The 16,384-nt window shown below is 33.7% G+C and overlaps 1 protein-coding gene across 1 annotated transcript in view; it reads left to right on the top strand.

Moving 5' to 3' along the window:
- Positions 1 to 16,384, top strand: part of LOC129224238 (phosphatidylinositol 4,5-bisphosphate 3-kinase catalytic subunit delta isoform-like) — a 154,717-nt gene that overhangs the window by 68,384 nt on the left and 69,949 nt on the right. The window contains exon 4 of the mRNA XM_054858664.1: positions 13,520 to 13,690. Coding sequence (XP_054714639.1) covers positions 13,520 to 13,690 — 171 coding nt within the window. The remainder of the gene's footprint in view (positions 1 to 13,519; positions 13,691 to 16,384) is intronic.

Below are 16,384 nucleotides of genomic sequence, written 5' to 3'. Positions count from 1 at the left end.
TAGTTTTAAGTGAGTTTGCGCGCGTTATTTTTAAAGTCTTGGAAATCACACTTGGTTAAAACTATTCAAGTTGTTTTTTATTTATCTTTTTCTGCTATAAAATTGCAGACGAAGTATCCGAGAAGTTTTTAAAATATTTTTCATCGAATACTGAAGCAATTTCTTTTATAGAACCATTTTTACAAATATGTCTGCAATCCTACAGAGTTCTAAACTGTCAGGTGTTGCTTTTTTCTTTGATAAGCGGCAAAAAAGCTGTTGGAAGACGCGTGCCAAACCGTTTACTCCCTCTCCCTTTCCGCTTGGTTTTCATATATATATTACATGTGTTAAAAAACTATTCACTTTCAAATGAACAAGTTCTCTGTTTTCATTAGAGAAACTTTAGATTGACTTTTTTTTTAAAGAGAAGTTGAAGTTGCGATTAATGAAAATATTATTTCCTTAACAAATTTAATGAATGTTTTGTTCTAAATAAAATAGCGAGCACATTGAATAAAAATAAACTCAACTCTGTGCGCAGGTGCAGCTTTTCCAAACACTGAATAAATTAGTTTTCAATAAAAAATTTAAAGTTTAAACTGAATTCGTTAAGTTTCTAGTGAAAGAAAGAAAGAAAAAGAAAAATTAATTTGAATTTTGACATCTTGAACTCAAATTATGTTTTTCGCAATCACGAGTGTGTGTATGTGGGCGTGTGTGTTTGTGTGTGGGGGGTATGCGTGTTTGTGTGTAGGGGTATGTGTATGTGTGTGTAGGCATGTGTGTTTGTGTCTGTGTGCAGGCATGAATGTGTGGGTAGTTGTGTATGCGTGTGTGTATGTGTTTGTATGTGTGTATGTGTTTGTGTGTGTGTGCGTATTTGTGTGTGTGCGTATGTGTGTGCGTGCGTATGTGTGTGTGTGTGCGTATGTGTGTGCGTATGTGTGTGTTTGTGTGCGTATGTGTGTGTTTGTGTGCGTATGTGTGTGTGTGCGTATGTGTGTGTTTGTGTGCGTATGTGTGTGTGTTTGTGTGTGTGTGTATGTGTGTGCGTGCGTATGTGTGCGTGCGTATGTGTGTGTGTGTGCGTATGTGTGTGTGTGTGCGTATGTGTGTGTGTGTGTGCGTATGTGTGTGTGTGTGCGTATGTGTGTGTTTGTGTGCGTATGTGTGTGTGTTTGTGTGTGTGTGTGTGTGTGTGTAGTTGTGTATGTATGCGCGTGTATGTGCGACATGGATGCAACCTGGAGACGGCTTTTGCTATAGGAGCAGCATCGTGAGGACCCGGTCGACGGTGATGGTGCAGAGGGTGGCGGTGGGAAAATAAAATCAAAGGACATCAAAGCAGTCAAGTGAGAACAATGAGCAATCGTGATTGCTCAATAACGTTTAGAAATCTGAAATTTTAAACAGTAGAAACTTTTTTGTATTATTGTAACTTAAAAGTTGCTTTTTTAAGCTCGTAAAATTTTATCTACAAAGGATTTAAAAGAAAATGATTTGTGTTCCATAAGAAGTACCAAGATGAGAAAAATGAAAAGGAAAAAAAAACATTAATCGGGGGGCTCGTATCCAGTTTTAATGTATAACATGTGTGTATGTTTAATGTTTTAATTTAGTGTCTTTACTAATAATAAAGGTTAAAGTTTGTCAGGGTGTCTAGTTGTCTTGATCTCTGTGACACGCAGAGCACCTAGACCATTCAGCCGATTTTCAAGCAATCTTTATATTATTTTCTTTATCTTTATATTACTAACTAGTGGTACCCGCACGGCTTTGCACATAATAGAAAATTAAAGGTCTTTTGGTTCGCCTGTATATTTACAAATAATGTATGGTGGATTTTCTCGCCAATTGGCTTGTGCCCATGTTACGGTTCCACGTAATGATAATTTCGTAATTTACTCGTCCATCTCATGATAATTTTGCTCTTAAAATTGGAATAGAAAAATAACCACATCGAATTTTCGAAAAATCGCTTCGAGGTCACACCCCCATGCTACAAACTAACTTTGTGCCAAATATCATGAAAATTGAATAAATATGATAATACTTTTTATGTATCGTGAAAATTGACCGAACGGTCCAGGCGCTATGCGCGTCACAGAGATCCTGACAGACAGACAGACAGAGAGAGAACCTGTCAGACAGAGAGAGATCCGGACAGAGAGATATCCAGACAGTTAGACTTTCAGCTTTATTAGTAGTAAAGATAATAAAGCTGAAGGTTTGTCAGGATGTCTGGATACATGTCTGGAAATCTGTGACACGCACAGCACCTAGACCGTTCGACCGATTTCCATGAAATTTGACGCAAAATTAGTTTGTAGCATAGGGATGTGCACCTTGAAGCTATTTTTCAAAAAAATCGATTTTGTTCTTTTTTTTATTCCAATTTTAAGCCCACTTTTCACACAAATTTGATAATCTTTTCTAATAATAAAGCTGAAAGTTTGTCAGGATGTCTAGATGTCCGTCTGGATCTCTGTGACACGCACTGCGCCTAGACCATTCTGCAAATTTTCATGAAATTTGGTACAAAACTAGTTGGTAGCATAAGTGTGTGCACCTCGAAGCGATTTTTCGAAAATTCGAATCTGTTCTTTTTTTATTCCAATTTGAAGCCCTTTTGTCACACAAATTTGATAATATGGGAAATGAATATTTCATTCAGATTTTTAAGTTTTAAGTCATTCGAAAGCTTGGAATTTTCTGCATAAGAAGAAGTTTGTTCGAAGTTTCTACGCGTATTAGGAGAGCTTTAGAAATCGTTTAAAGAAAACCAAAACCCAAGGCTTACCTTAAGCAAGCCAAACGATTCTAAATAATTAAGCTCGAGAGTAAAATCAAAAATTAAAGACGAGTGAAAATTATTTTCGAAACGGAAATTAACATTTGTATGTTACCATGTTTACGTCTTTTACTCGCTTCGATTGTTTCATTATTATTTTTTTTATTTTGTTTCAAATATTTTTAAAAACATACTTATTTTTGCAGTACTTTTTTTTTCTTTTATTAAAAAGGATTTAAATTCAAATATTTTAACTGTAAAGAAAAAATAGTCTGCTTTTATTTTCCTAGTTTTTATGAAATTATGTTCATTAAATTATTAAAATATTGCTTATTGCCTACAAAGTTTGCTTGAAGCAAATTTGCCTCTAAGTTCGTGGGATTGCCTTGAATTTCCCCGTAGGCGCTAATGTTAAGTTTTTTTGAACTGTAATGGGGTGGTTTCCTTCAGTCAAAAGTAGAATTTTTAGTCACTGAAATTGATAGAAAGAGCGAAAAAAAATAACATGGGACCAGAAAATAATTCCAATTTCCCAACAGTTATTTTTTAATACATTTTTTTCAAATGTCCTATTTTTCAAATAATTCGTATTCTTGATGACGTCACAAATGATGCTCTTTGGCGCTTCTTTCTAGCGTTTCCACGTTATGATAACCAAGAAGCGATTTAAAATTGCGCTCTACGCTTGCTATCAACCACATCGTTGCCAATACACGTGAGTAAAGATGCGAATTAAATATTTTTTCTGTGAATGGCAACACTGAATGGCATTTGATCATTTGTGACGTCACACGACAGAAGTGTAAACAATAAAAGCTCACCGATTTAAGTATTTTTTTAAAAATATTAAACTTAAACAAATTACTTTAAAAATGGTCAGATCCTATGTTTTTAAGCATGCTCTTTCAGAAAAAAATACTTTTAAAATTTTTGAAACGACCCCATTGAACGAAAAATTGTTCAAATCAAAAAGTTAAATGTGGGAATGAGGTGTCCTCGATTAGATCTTTCGAGCAAAAATACAATCGGACAATTCACTCAAAAGCTATTGGGGGGGGGGGGGGAGCAGACAGACATTTTCCCCCATCTAAAACTTCACAATTTTTAAGATGTAGTTCGCAACTCCAACAAACTATAGGGGGCACTGCAGCCACCGTATAATGGCGGATGAAAAAGGTAAAACAAACGCACGCAGTAGCGGAGAAAATGCTAATAAGCCTAGTAATTTTTGTTTGTATGCATGACTTTTTTGTTTTATTCTTTTTAAATTAATTTTTAAAGTCTTGTGGAAATTCTGGCCCACGTAGAACGAAATGAGAATTCAAGAAGCGTTACTAAACATTAGAAATAATGCAAAACATATAGTTTGTTGTTCTAAAGCAGCCATTTCCACGATGTTGAATTCGATATTTATCAATTCTTGATGGAATTACATTTTCATTGTGGCCATAAGAACACTATAAATATTTCATGTAACAAAACTTTTGTTTACCAGTATTATCAAAAGAGGAAGATGATACTTCTTTGTCTTGTTTGGCTAATGCTAATTGTTTTACATTTGAAGCTGAGTTATTTCTCAAATTGCCGAATTGTTAAATTTTTATTTTTTCTGTTTCGTGTGTTTCTAATTTCTGAATTACGATTTAATTCTGTCATGCATCATCAATAAAATTCTCACGGATACATGGTGGTAGTTTTCTTTTTTATTGATCTTTCATTATTTCTTTAGATTCATCGAATTCTGTAATCTTTCTACCATTTTAATCCACACACGATAAAAAATAAAAATGGTTTACATCTGACATGCGAAATCTCGCCAAGGGTTCTTTGCTCGCACAATACTAAAACTATAACCCTAAACTATAATCCCACTATTTTGGCGATGAAAATTCTCAGCGTTAAACATTTTTCATTCCGATCTACGATAATATATTCAAGAAAATATTTTGCAAACTCTCCATTCCAACTAAATGCTGCAGTAAAATTAGATTAGTTAAATTAATTATTTTTACGGAGATGAAAGTCCTAATTCTTTTGCTAATGTTATCAAATCCTTCTTTCGAGCTTAAGATTTAAAAAACCCATATACTTACAGATTCACACAAAACAATAAAAACAAATTACCTGGTATAACGTTATGATTTTTCACAAAAGAAAAAAAAATGCATCGGACAGATGAGAATTTCGTGTTAATGCGAAGTTTGTTAATCCAGAGTTTTCTTGTGTTGACGCTGTCGCCATTTACGACAATCATCTCACTTTTTAGGGGGAAATAATGAAAACTAGCATTATTTTGAGAAGCTCGTGAAAACCATCGAGAGACGAAACAATTTTTGTTGCTGAAAGCAATCTAAAACACATCGAATGCGTTAATAAATACTCATAACAAACTGCCTATGTTTACCAACAGACACACGTGGAACGCCATGTTTTACCTTTTTCTTTAATTTTAAAAATCACCGCAAGGTAGCGTATCCGAGGGCTGGAGTTGCGAGTAAGCTTTTTTTTTCATGCTTTTTTCTTCGTTCTCTGATTTTTACTGGGAAAGTAGGCTAAAACCGAACAACGCCCGAATTAAATAAATACTTTGAAATTATTTTTTTCTAGTATAATTTAAAGCAGTTATAAATTGAATCAACTGAACAAGATTTCAAAAATATCTTGTGTCATTTGTAAGCATTTCATCATCTAAACTTAATATACATTTTCTTGTCCTCTACATACATTTTAATTCTTTTTACTATTCGCAACTCCAGAGCTCGAACACGCTACCTTGCGGTGATTAACAATACTACCGCAAAAGGTATAACATTCCGTTCCACGTGTTTTCTTTGGGATAAATTACAGATTTCAGACAGTTTGAGGTGTAATGTAATTTCAGAGGAATAGAAAAGAAAGCTTCCCACAAACACGATGAAAAATTACTGTCATTCGCTAAGCGTCAAAAAGCAAGTTATAAGTTACGGCTTGTGTTTGTTTTACCTTTTTCATCCGCCATTAGACAGTGGCTGCGGTGTCCCCTATAGTTTATTTGAGTTGCGAATTTTAAAACATTTAAAGTAATACTAAATCTGATCATGCGAGTGTTTAAATGAAATTGCATTTCGATTATTCTAAAATAATACATTAGAATCAATATTTTCTGTAAACTCATTTCACTCGACTTTAATTTTAAATAAACAAAAATCTAATCAACTGACAAAGAAAATTAAGATGCGACATGAAGCTACAAAAAATATTCGCTTCTGAAAGTGGAAGTACAAGCCATTTCAATTCCGTGATCCATTTAATTAAAAGCTTCTCACAATCCCCTGCGATTTACTAAGCCTGAGTTGTTCTGCCGATCGTTTTGAGGGGATTAAACGAAAACAATTTACCTGTGTGTCCTATCATTCTATTCAAAAACGAAACCTGTATCCAAAGCAGCAGTGTGCCGTTTTCCAATTAAAAATCTACATCTTCAGTAACAGCTCCAATTTGTTTCTTAATCGCCTTTGGGGCCGTCGTCGATGCGCCTGATCTATTAAGGGTTTTATTGGAATGAGGCGCCATTTTCTTTTTCAAAACAAATGAAGGAGAAAGAAGAGTCTGACAACGATTCCCTCTTTAAGAGACGAATTATTTTGGGTCGTTTCAGTTTTAAATTATAGAACAAGGATGGATAATGAAGCGAAGAAGAAATAGAACTCTGATATCATTAAAGAACGCCATGGGTTCTGATAGAATAAAACAAAGAACAAAATGTTTTAAATAATTCTCTCACGATAAATACTTTTTTGAAAGATTTTTTCGCTATATATTAATAATCTATTAATGTCAATCGAATTGTCTCATATTTGATACGTTTTTAATCGAATTGCTCTATCTAAGGTTGAAAAAAATATTTATGATTCTACTTTGTGCAATTAACTCTACTTAATGAGAACTGTTCTGGCTTAATATTTTTTTAAAACTCTTTTGGACTCTAAAAAGGGCAGACTGGAAAATTTTTTGGGCTAACTGCTTTAAAAAACTTTTTCCCACTCGGTAATTTTTTTTTCTCTGATTCCAAATTTGTTAATACTTCTTGCTCACTTTTTCAGTCTTCAGAATTTTGCGTCCTGTCTAAAATTTTAAATTACTTCATTACTTATTTGATTGCTTATTTTCCCCCCTAAGTATAAGGCTTTGAACTAATTTCGTTATCACAAACAAGAATAGCTGAAGCAAACATAATTTGAAATAATCTGTATCTATATAAATAAAACAAAGAATATATACGTATGAATGTATGTGTGTATGTTCCCTATACAAATCCACAGTTTACGTCGGATCTTGACCAAATTTGGAAGGATGGTACTTGGGCATCCGAGAAGAAACGTAGGGGAGGGGGATTCAAAAGCCAAAAAAGTACCGAACTGTTCGAATTTTAATTTTAGGTCCCAAAAATGGCATTAAATGGCTCTTTCTACCAGAACTAATTATCCGATCAGTTAAAATTTAGCACCGTTCGAAAGCTCGCAAAAATACTCCTGAAAACGATTTATTTCCTTCGAATTTCAAAGAAACCAAGGCTGTAAAATCACCGGGAAAAAATTTAACATCATTTTAAGCCTAATGGAACAGAATTTCATATAGGAAAATTATCGTTTGCGCGATTTTAAAAAGTATTTTTTTCTGAAAGAACATGCTTAAAAACATAGGATCTAACCATTTTTTAAATAATTTGTTTAAGTTTAATATTTTTAAAAAATTATTTAAATCGTTGAGCTTTTATTGTATACATTTCTTGCCGATCACATCTAAAATGATGAAATGCCACTCTCTGTTGGCATTCACAGAGCAAAATATTTAATTCGCATCTTTACTCACGTGTATTGGCAACGATAGGGTTGATAGCAAGCGTAGAGCGCAATTTTAATTCGTTTCTTAATTATAATAACGTGAAAACGCGGTACAAAATGCGCCAAAGAGCATCATTTGTGACGTCATCAAGACCACGCCTTGTTTGCAAAACCAGACGTTTTAAAAAACTAATGAAAAAATAACTGTTATGAAAGAATTTTCTGGGTCCATGTCATTATTATTATTATTTTCTTATTCTATCAATTTCAGTGACTAGAAGTACTACTTTTGACTGAAGGAAACAACGCCATTAGCGTGAATAAAACCATTCACAAGGTTGCCACTTTTTTTTTTCTGCGACTGAGACGAAATAAAATGTTCTCCTTCTGATTATTATTTGGCGATTTACCTTCTTTTTTTTTGTACTACTAGCAGAAGATAATCAAGGATTTTAGTTGTATTTATGGAGGATTTGCGTTCAATTTATTCGGGAATTTTTGATTTTCCGTTTCCTTTCTTTAAGAATGATTATGTGACGGGAAATTTTACAGTATTTTTTTTTCTACTTGAAGCCTGATTGTTGAACACGTGTCACTTGACATAGGTTTTATTTTCGAGGTAAACCTTGCAAATCCGGGCGACGCAGCTAGAGAGCTTATAAAATAAACATTTTTCCTCTCCTAATCAATGCTTAAATAATCACAATTGCGAAACATTTTCTACCACAAATAGTTGCACTTCACAAAATCATAATGTTCCTGAACTAAAGCAGTTGAAAATCTTCTTCATTAAAACTACGGAGCGAGCTTGTGCGATAATTTTCACGATTTGTGGGGGTTATTATTTTTTCTTCTTTATTCCTAAACGAGTCTAGTCTATAAAGATACAACCAAATTAGCTCTTTGAGTGCTGTTTGCTAAATTAAAATTATTTCTCTGGTCGCAAATTGAACCCATGTTTCGAAGCTGCGGCTTGGATGTTTCGAACGAGAATTTAATTCGAGATTAAGAGCTTGAGGCGTGAAAAGTGGAATTGTTTTCTTCCTGACATATATAATAATTAAAGAAACTACTGTCGAGAGTAAAAGCTCGGTTAAATTTAATGATCTCGTATCGCTTTTGAAGTTGGCACGGAAATTTTCTTTAGTGCTACACTGTTATGTAGAGCTAGCTGTATTCTGGTAAATGTATAAAAGTATTTCTTGAAAATTACAGCGTCATGGTATGACGAGTAGAAATTAGATCTTCGTTCAAGATATTTGCCGTCAAATTTGAGATATTAGTTAGATATAAATGCAAGAGGTGTGTTTACTATTAACTGACAACCAATAAAATAGACTTGTGTTGAATGACTGAAAATACATTAATTTTTTTAACTTGCACATTGTTCACACACTTCTTTTTTCTTCAAAAAAAAAAAAAAAAAAAAAACACTCGCACACACGCAAACAGCATTCCGTTAACAAGAAGGTATACAAAACTACAATAAGCGATAGTTAAAGTACAATAGCTATCCTCTTGGGTCATTCCATAAAAATGTCAACCTCAGCCTCGGATTTTTTTTTTCACAAAGCCCTAATTGAGACCTATCATTTCACTCAGCATACTTTCCAGTACAGTAGACTCCCGATTATCCGCGAGCGGTTTATCCGCGGGGCGGATTATCCGCGAATCAATCAACAATCACGAACATGTATTTTCGCAGTAAAAAGCGAATACCAGTGGCTGTTTTTTTTTTTTTTGAAAAATTGTAAATTTACACTCAGTTGTTTTTGCTTGCTTGATTGTTTTGATTTAATTTTATTAGTATTATTATTATTATTATTATTATTTTTTGTGTGTGTGTGCGTTCTTCATCGTACATACACTTGTTTGTTATTGATGTTAAGTTCGGTTGTGCAAAAATACAAAACATTTGTACTGTACTCTATATATATTTTCACTGTTTGCAGAAAGTGTTATGCATCAATACAGTTACGAATTTGAGATGGGACAATTTTTACCTGATTTGTCCCCCATTTTAGTCTTTTTGCGGTTATCCGCGATTTTTATTATCCGCGGCACTTGTACCACCCAATTCCGCGGATAATCGGGAGTTTACTGTATATAAATCCAGTAACAGTTTGTAAAATTTCTATTCGGTGCTTTTCTTCTGTTTGTAAACGTGCAAGGTTTTTAGAAAAGGCTTAGCATGCGCAAAAAGCATACCTCTTAGTTTTCTTGCGTGATGTAAAACTTTTTGCAAAATTTTTAAAACAACTATGTTTATTCTAAAAGATTAGATGTTGACCCAATGCAATTGACTGTTCTTTTTACATATATCATAAGTATTTTAATTAGTTCGGTTCTTTCACTGAAAATGGTTGCGTTACGTTAATCACGAAAATGTACCATTTTCAGTTTAAAAAACTAAACCAGATAACTGTACAGTCAACACTTTTAATTTTCTTACATCTGTATCATATCTACTTAAAAAGTGCAAAATATTTGTTTTAGATACAGAAGATATAAAATAATTGATGTGACTAACGTAACATCTGAGCTGTGACTAATGTAACAGTCAGATGTGTCTAACGTAACATTTTAAAAATGACTGATATCATTTAAAACTTATTTATTTTAAAGTACACTTTCATTAACAATTTTGAATGAGGCATTCTACATTGATTAAAGATGTTTAGGATGAAAAATACCTCTAGAGAAATGTTGTAATGCAGACATTATGTCTACTTAAAACGAGCCGATGTGTGCATCACATGACTTCCTTTTACTCCAATTTAATGCCATTTCCACATCATTCGCAATTTTAATGTGGTTCAGTTGTTTACTCTCTAAATATCACCAACAGTGGCCAAATTGAAACCAAATTAAAAAGAAAAAATCGCCAAATTTGTCACCAACTTGGCGACCAAAAGACTGGCGATATATCGCCAAGTGTCCGACAAATTATAACACCACTTGAGTTTACATCGAAATTAACAATGATTTCCCCCCAAAAAGTAGTAGAAGACCTCTTAGGAACATCCGAATGCAACCAAAAGGGAAGGTGCACAACTAGACCCCAGTAGGAATCCACGTACCAAATTTCAATTTTCTAAGACATACCGTTTTTGAGTTATGCGAGATACATGCACACATACGCACATACATACGTACATACGGACGTCACGAGAAAATTCGTTGTAATTAACTCGGGGGTCGGCAAAATGGATATTTCAGGTGTCTGTACGTTTCTAGGCACATATCCATGTGTGGTCAGGTCGAAAAAAAAATCAACATTCATTCGGGGGTGAAAAAAAATGGAAATTAAAGTCGATTTTGGAGTGAAATTTACAATACAATACTTCCTTTTTTGTAAAAGGAAGTAAAGAATGGCCCTTTTAAAGGTCTTCTTTAAAAAGAAATGCTTTCAGTTTAAAGATTAATGGTTATTTTTTGAAAAGAAGGGTGGGTAAAGCAAAATGAGTACTCTGATGGATAGGCATTCAACACAAGAATCCAAGCTAAAGAATTTAGAAAATGGAAAGACAATCTTAACAAAAAAGAACGTTTATTTTTTTTGAAAAATATCTCCACTGATTATTAAAATGGAGTAATGGCAGCTAGTCGGAAAAGATTTGAAGATGTTATATGATACAGTGTGTAGCATATTAAAGAAAATGAATAAATGATGATTTAGAAATTCAAACATTTGTGGTGATATCTAGAATTAAAATAAATTCAAAATTTTTTGAATTTTTTTTTCTATATTACATTTTTTAAATCAAGACAATCCAAGACTATTTGTTCGATGAATCGGTAAACCTTGAAGAATAATATATCGTTCAAACATACTACGGAGTTTCTTACGACGATAACTAGTACATTGTCAGAATATTAGAATTCGGTGAAACTGTCAGCTTGTATCAAGTTAGTTTATTAAAATTGAGATATGAAGGATTTAATTAGCCCAAAAATGTTATTCAGCAGTTTTTTTTTTTTCTTTTTTGGCATATTCAATTGAGTTAATTAAACTGAATCCTTCCATTCAATTTTTTACACTAATGTAGAAAAAAAGTAAAGAAAGAATCATAATGCAACATTAAAATGTTCCTAAAAAGAGATTAATTACAAAAAGTTTTTTATATGCATGCACTGCTTGTTATCCAATGGTTACGTTAGTCACACACAGTTTTTGTAAGAATACCACTAAAGGCCAAAATATATTCAGCTATAATAAATATTTAGTACATTCCTCAAAATAAACTGTTTACCCTTTACAAATATGTCAGCCAATTTTAAATGCCTGGGTGATTTTCAGAAAAATTTGCCTCGTAACATAAGCATTGTTTCTCAGGATTGCAAAATTTTACGTTAGTCACTATGCCTTTTTTGCTGAAAAAATACCTATCAGTGATTATTTTGCTTCAGACTCTTGGTAAAAATGAAAAACAATCTCCTTGTACATTTTAAATCTGCATATTAAACCAAAAAAAAAAAAATTCTTTTTACTTTAGGTTTCAAGTAAAAAGAGTTAAAAAATCAGCTATGTGTTTGTGTGTGAATATTATAGTGACTATAGAATAAATGACCCTCTATGAAAAAAAAATTCAATAGCCATTCTACATGAGTACAGAATTGAGTTACAGCACCAGTAACAGACATGCTTAAGACATCGCTCTCAGGTTAACTCATTTCTCTGAGCCTTTTAATGTATTTAGACTTTTTAAACTATTTTTCTCTCATGCAACAACATCTCATCTAACGTTTGGCTGCTTCTGGATCCTCTGAATTAGTTTAATTTTTCTTTTTTTTAATTGTTCAAATGGTGTCGTTACCAAAATTTTAAAAGTATTTTTTCTGAAAGAACATGCTTAAAAACACAGGTTCTGACCATTTTTTGAATAATTTATTTAAGTTTAATATTTTTTAAAAATTACTTAAATCGTTGCGCTTTTATTGTTAACACATCTGTCGTGTGACATCACAAATGATGAAATGCCATTCAATGTTGCCATTCACAGAACAAAATATTTAATTCGCATCTTTACTCACGTGTATTGGCAACGATAGGGTGGTTGGAAAGCGTAGAGCGTCATTTTAATTCCCTGCTTGATTATCATAACGTGGAAACGTAGTAGAAAGATGCGTCATGCATCATTTGTGACGTCATCAAGACCACGCCTTGTTTGAAAAATCGGACATTTAAAAAAATTAATTTAAAAAAAACTGTTGGGAAAATAAAAGTATTTTCTGGGTCCATGCATTTTTTTTTTCTCATTCTATCCATTTCATGACTAAAAGTAGTACTTTTAACTGAAGGAAACCACCCCATTCGAAAAAAGTTCCGACCTCAGTAACAGACACCGACAGTTCTGATGATACCTAGTAACAGATAGGATGAGAAAAGGATGAGTAATGAACTGATTTTCCCTTTTCGCTTCTAAATGAGCAAAAGTTCTTTATTTTTGGATCTAAAACCTTATTAAATTCAAATAAACATGAAACAACGGCAGATCTCGTGGTAGCTGCTCATAATCTTCCACCACTGCCTTGTAAATTCCAACTAGCTCATGAAATTTCCTCTGATAACACTAGATGTTTGCACCGTATTCATGGGCCATAGCAACATCAGCTTTACCGCCTAAAATTCTTATTATTTAATTCCAAAATTACGACTGTCTGTTACTGGACCATTGTCTGTTACTGGGCGGTCATTCCAAGCTCGTCAGCTTGCGAGATCGAGATTCTCGCTCACGTGATTGGTTGTTACGTAGAAATGTCACAAAAGTAGTATTCTAATCTACTCGAACCCAGCCGCAAGATAAGTTGATCTTGCATCTCGATCTCGCAAGCTGACGAGCTTGGAATGACCGCCCTCAGGTTTCGTTATTCTAGGCTCTTTTTGAAATTCACTATTCATTTACTAGCTTTTTCCTTTCAGACAAAATACAAGGTTAGCGTCCCTCCTGAATTTGATTCCACTGCGTTGTTCGACCACTTTCTGAAAATGAAGGGACCATCTTTGTGTCTACAAGGGAACAAAGACTATCTCCTCAAAATCTGTGGCCAAGAAGAATACATCATAGGACCCTACGCATTGTCTCAGTACAAGGTAAGTGGTCAACCAACCAGCGCCCTAAGCTTTTGCATACTCCAAAATGCTAAACGGGTCAATTTGTCAGCATACGTATTGAAAAATACTACCTAATTGAATATTTCGCCATTTTACTTTTATACAATTTACTTTAAATTACATCCGTGCTAAAATAAAGCTTTAAAATTTATAATGGTGCGCTCTTTTTGTGTGTTGATTGTCTATTTCAATGCTTCTCAACCGGTGTGCCTCGGCACACTGATGTGGGTAAGGTGGTCTAATCATAACAATTTCATTATCTTTTTAGATTGCCTTTGAAACTTGAAATAATAATTGTAATTTTTGGTTTTCAAACTTGATTGAACTTCTTTGAAAGAAAAATACGTATGATTTCCCTTCGATAATATCTGAAAATGAAAGCTATTGAGTTTAGCTTTTTTCCAATCCAGTCTAAGTCCAAATCAAAGCTAAAAGCTAAATTGGTCTTTCTTTTTCTTTCCAACAGAAACCCCAAACCAAAACAGCGTAATCGTTTCTAAAGGTGAACCAAAACTTAAACTGGAGTTTCAATTTAATCATACGGCCGTGCTAAGCACAGTAGTAAAAATAGTCATACCTGCACCTTTGAACAAAACTGATTTATTATAACCAAGTTTTTCACATTCCGTATTTTACTTAATAAATAAAATGTTTTAGTGTCATTTGATCAGAAACTAATGTTTTAAAAAATCTGAAAAAAAAAAAAAAAAGACATCTGAATAGAGATGAAAACATACGGAAAATTTCCGAAGAAAACGAAAAAAAAAACGTTTTTTTTTTCGAAGGAATTGATTTCCGCTTCGGAAAAATTCAAAAATTTAATTTTTTCAACTTTTCAGGAAGTTTTAATTGAAATTTTCAGCAAAAAGGATAAAATTTAAAATATCTCATATTTAAATTCTGATGCTATATCCTCCCCCCTCCCACCCTCTCCTTGTATGTTCAAATACTGTCTAATTTTGATAATGCAAGTTGTTGTATGATAATATAATTTGCATATAGATCAAAAAATATTTAATTCTTTTTGCACAAAAAATGAAACTAATATCCTTAGTGAAGAATTTATTCCTTTTATGAAACAAACAGGCATAACTTTAATCACACAACTATGTTTCTGCTGACTGTGCGAACCAAATGTACAGGGTGCGGAAAACAAACCCGGACAAGCAATTTTCCATGTAACTTTATATAAAATAAATAAATTAACAAGACGCAAAATATAATACTATGAGAAGACCTTTAGCAATCAATAAATTTAATTGGTTTCAAACTGGCAGCCTTTTGCAGTAATACAGAGGTGCAACTGCTTATTGAAATTTTCATCCAAGGGCCGCAAGTATTTTACATTAATCAATCCCATTCCCTCTAAAGCAATTAGTGTAAAGAGTCCAAACTTTTGTATAGTTTAGGGTAGAGCTTTGACTCTAAAATAGGCCATACAGTGTAATAAATAAATGGGATGGAGGTTTAGCTAGTAGAGCGTCCACTCTAAAGATGATATCATGTGGAAAACAATAGCGCCTTTACACCACTCTTGTCTTTTTGGCCATATGAACTGGTGTATAATCAAATTGAAATGTCCAGTCTACATTGCTGTGCTGAAGTGCTCTTAGGTCCACAGAAGTACACCAACTTATAAAAAGTCGTTCTGGTATACTTTTTGATTCATTTTACAGCCCTCATCTACAAAAAAAAAAAAAAAAAAAACATTTTTTGCCGCTTGTGCTGATTCCATCACAGACCAAGCGTAACTTCGAATTTTGGCAATGTTTAACATTTTCTAAGGTGCTTTGAGTATTCACAGACGAAATCCTACCGTTCTGGGGGTTATGAGTTTAGCCCAGTCAATGAAGGTAAAAAAAATAGGCTTTGTCGCAACTAATTTAGGGAAAGCTGAATTTTTGCAGGATGTTAGCAAATAAAGTATGCACTAAAAAAATACAAAGTCCCGACCCCCATCCCTCTTGCTGTCCCCCCACCCCCTCTGAAACATTGAAAGAGCAGTATTATGATTATACGCTTTTCGTGTCGCAACTAATTAGGGGTAAGCTGAATTTTGGCAGGATGTTAGTACATAAAGTATACACTAAAAAACCACAAAGTCCCGCCCCCCCCCGCTCCCCACACCTGGTCCGAAACACTGCAGGAGCAGTACTACGATTATACTCTTTTCGTGTCGCAACTAATTAACAGAAAGCTGAATTTTGGCAGGACGTTAGTAAATAAAGAAAACACTAAAAAAACACAAATTCCCGACCCTTACCCCTCTTGCTTTCCTCCCCACCCTCTGCGAAGCATTTAGACCATCAAAAGCAGTACTATGATTATACGCTTATCTTTTCGAAATTAATTAAGATAAAGATGAATTTTTGCACGATGTTAGTACATAAAGTGTAAACTAAAACCTTGACAGTCCCGACCCCAACCCCTCTTGCTGCTCCTCCCCCCCGCCCCTCCTTCCGAAACATTGCGCACTGATTAGTTCAGTACTATGATTATACGCGTACAGCTTGAAAATTTATGATGTTACCGGAATGTTCCTTTTTTTTTTAATTTCACTCCTAACAATATTATTAACCAGTGGTGCCCAACCTATGGCCCAGGTGCCGCGAAGCTGATCCGTGTGGCCCGTTGTTTTGTGAAATGTTGCAATTCGAAGAACACGATTAATGA

The sequence above is a fragment of the Uloborus diversus genome, chromosome 6 (assembly GCF_026930045.1).
Source record: "Uloborus diversus isolate 005 chromosome 6, Udiv.v.3.1, whole genome shotgun sequence".
In the NCBI taxonomy this organism is placed as follows: Eukaryota; Metazoa; Arthropoda; class Arachnida; order Araneae; family Uloboridae; genus Uloborus; species Uloborus diversus.
Note: the sequence above shows the minus strand (reverse complement) of the source record. Positions and strands in the feature narration are given on the sequence as shown.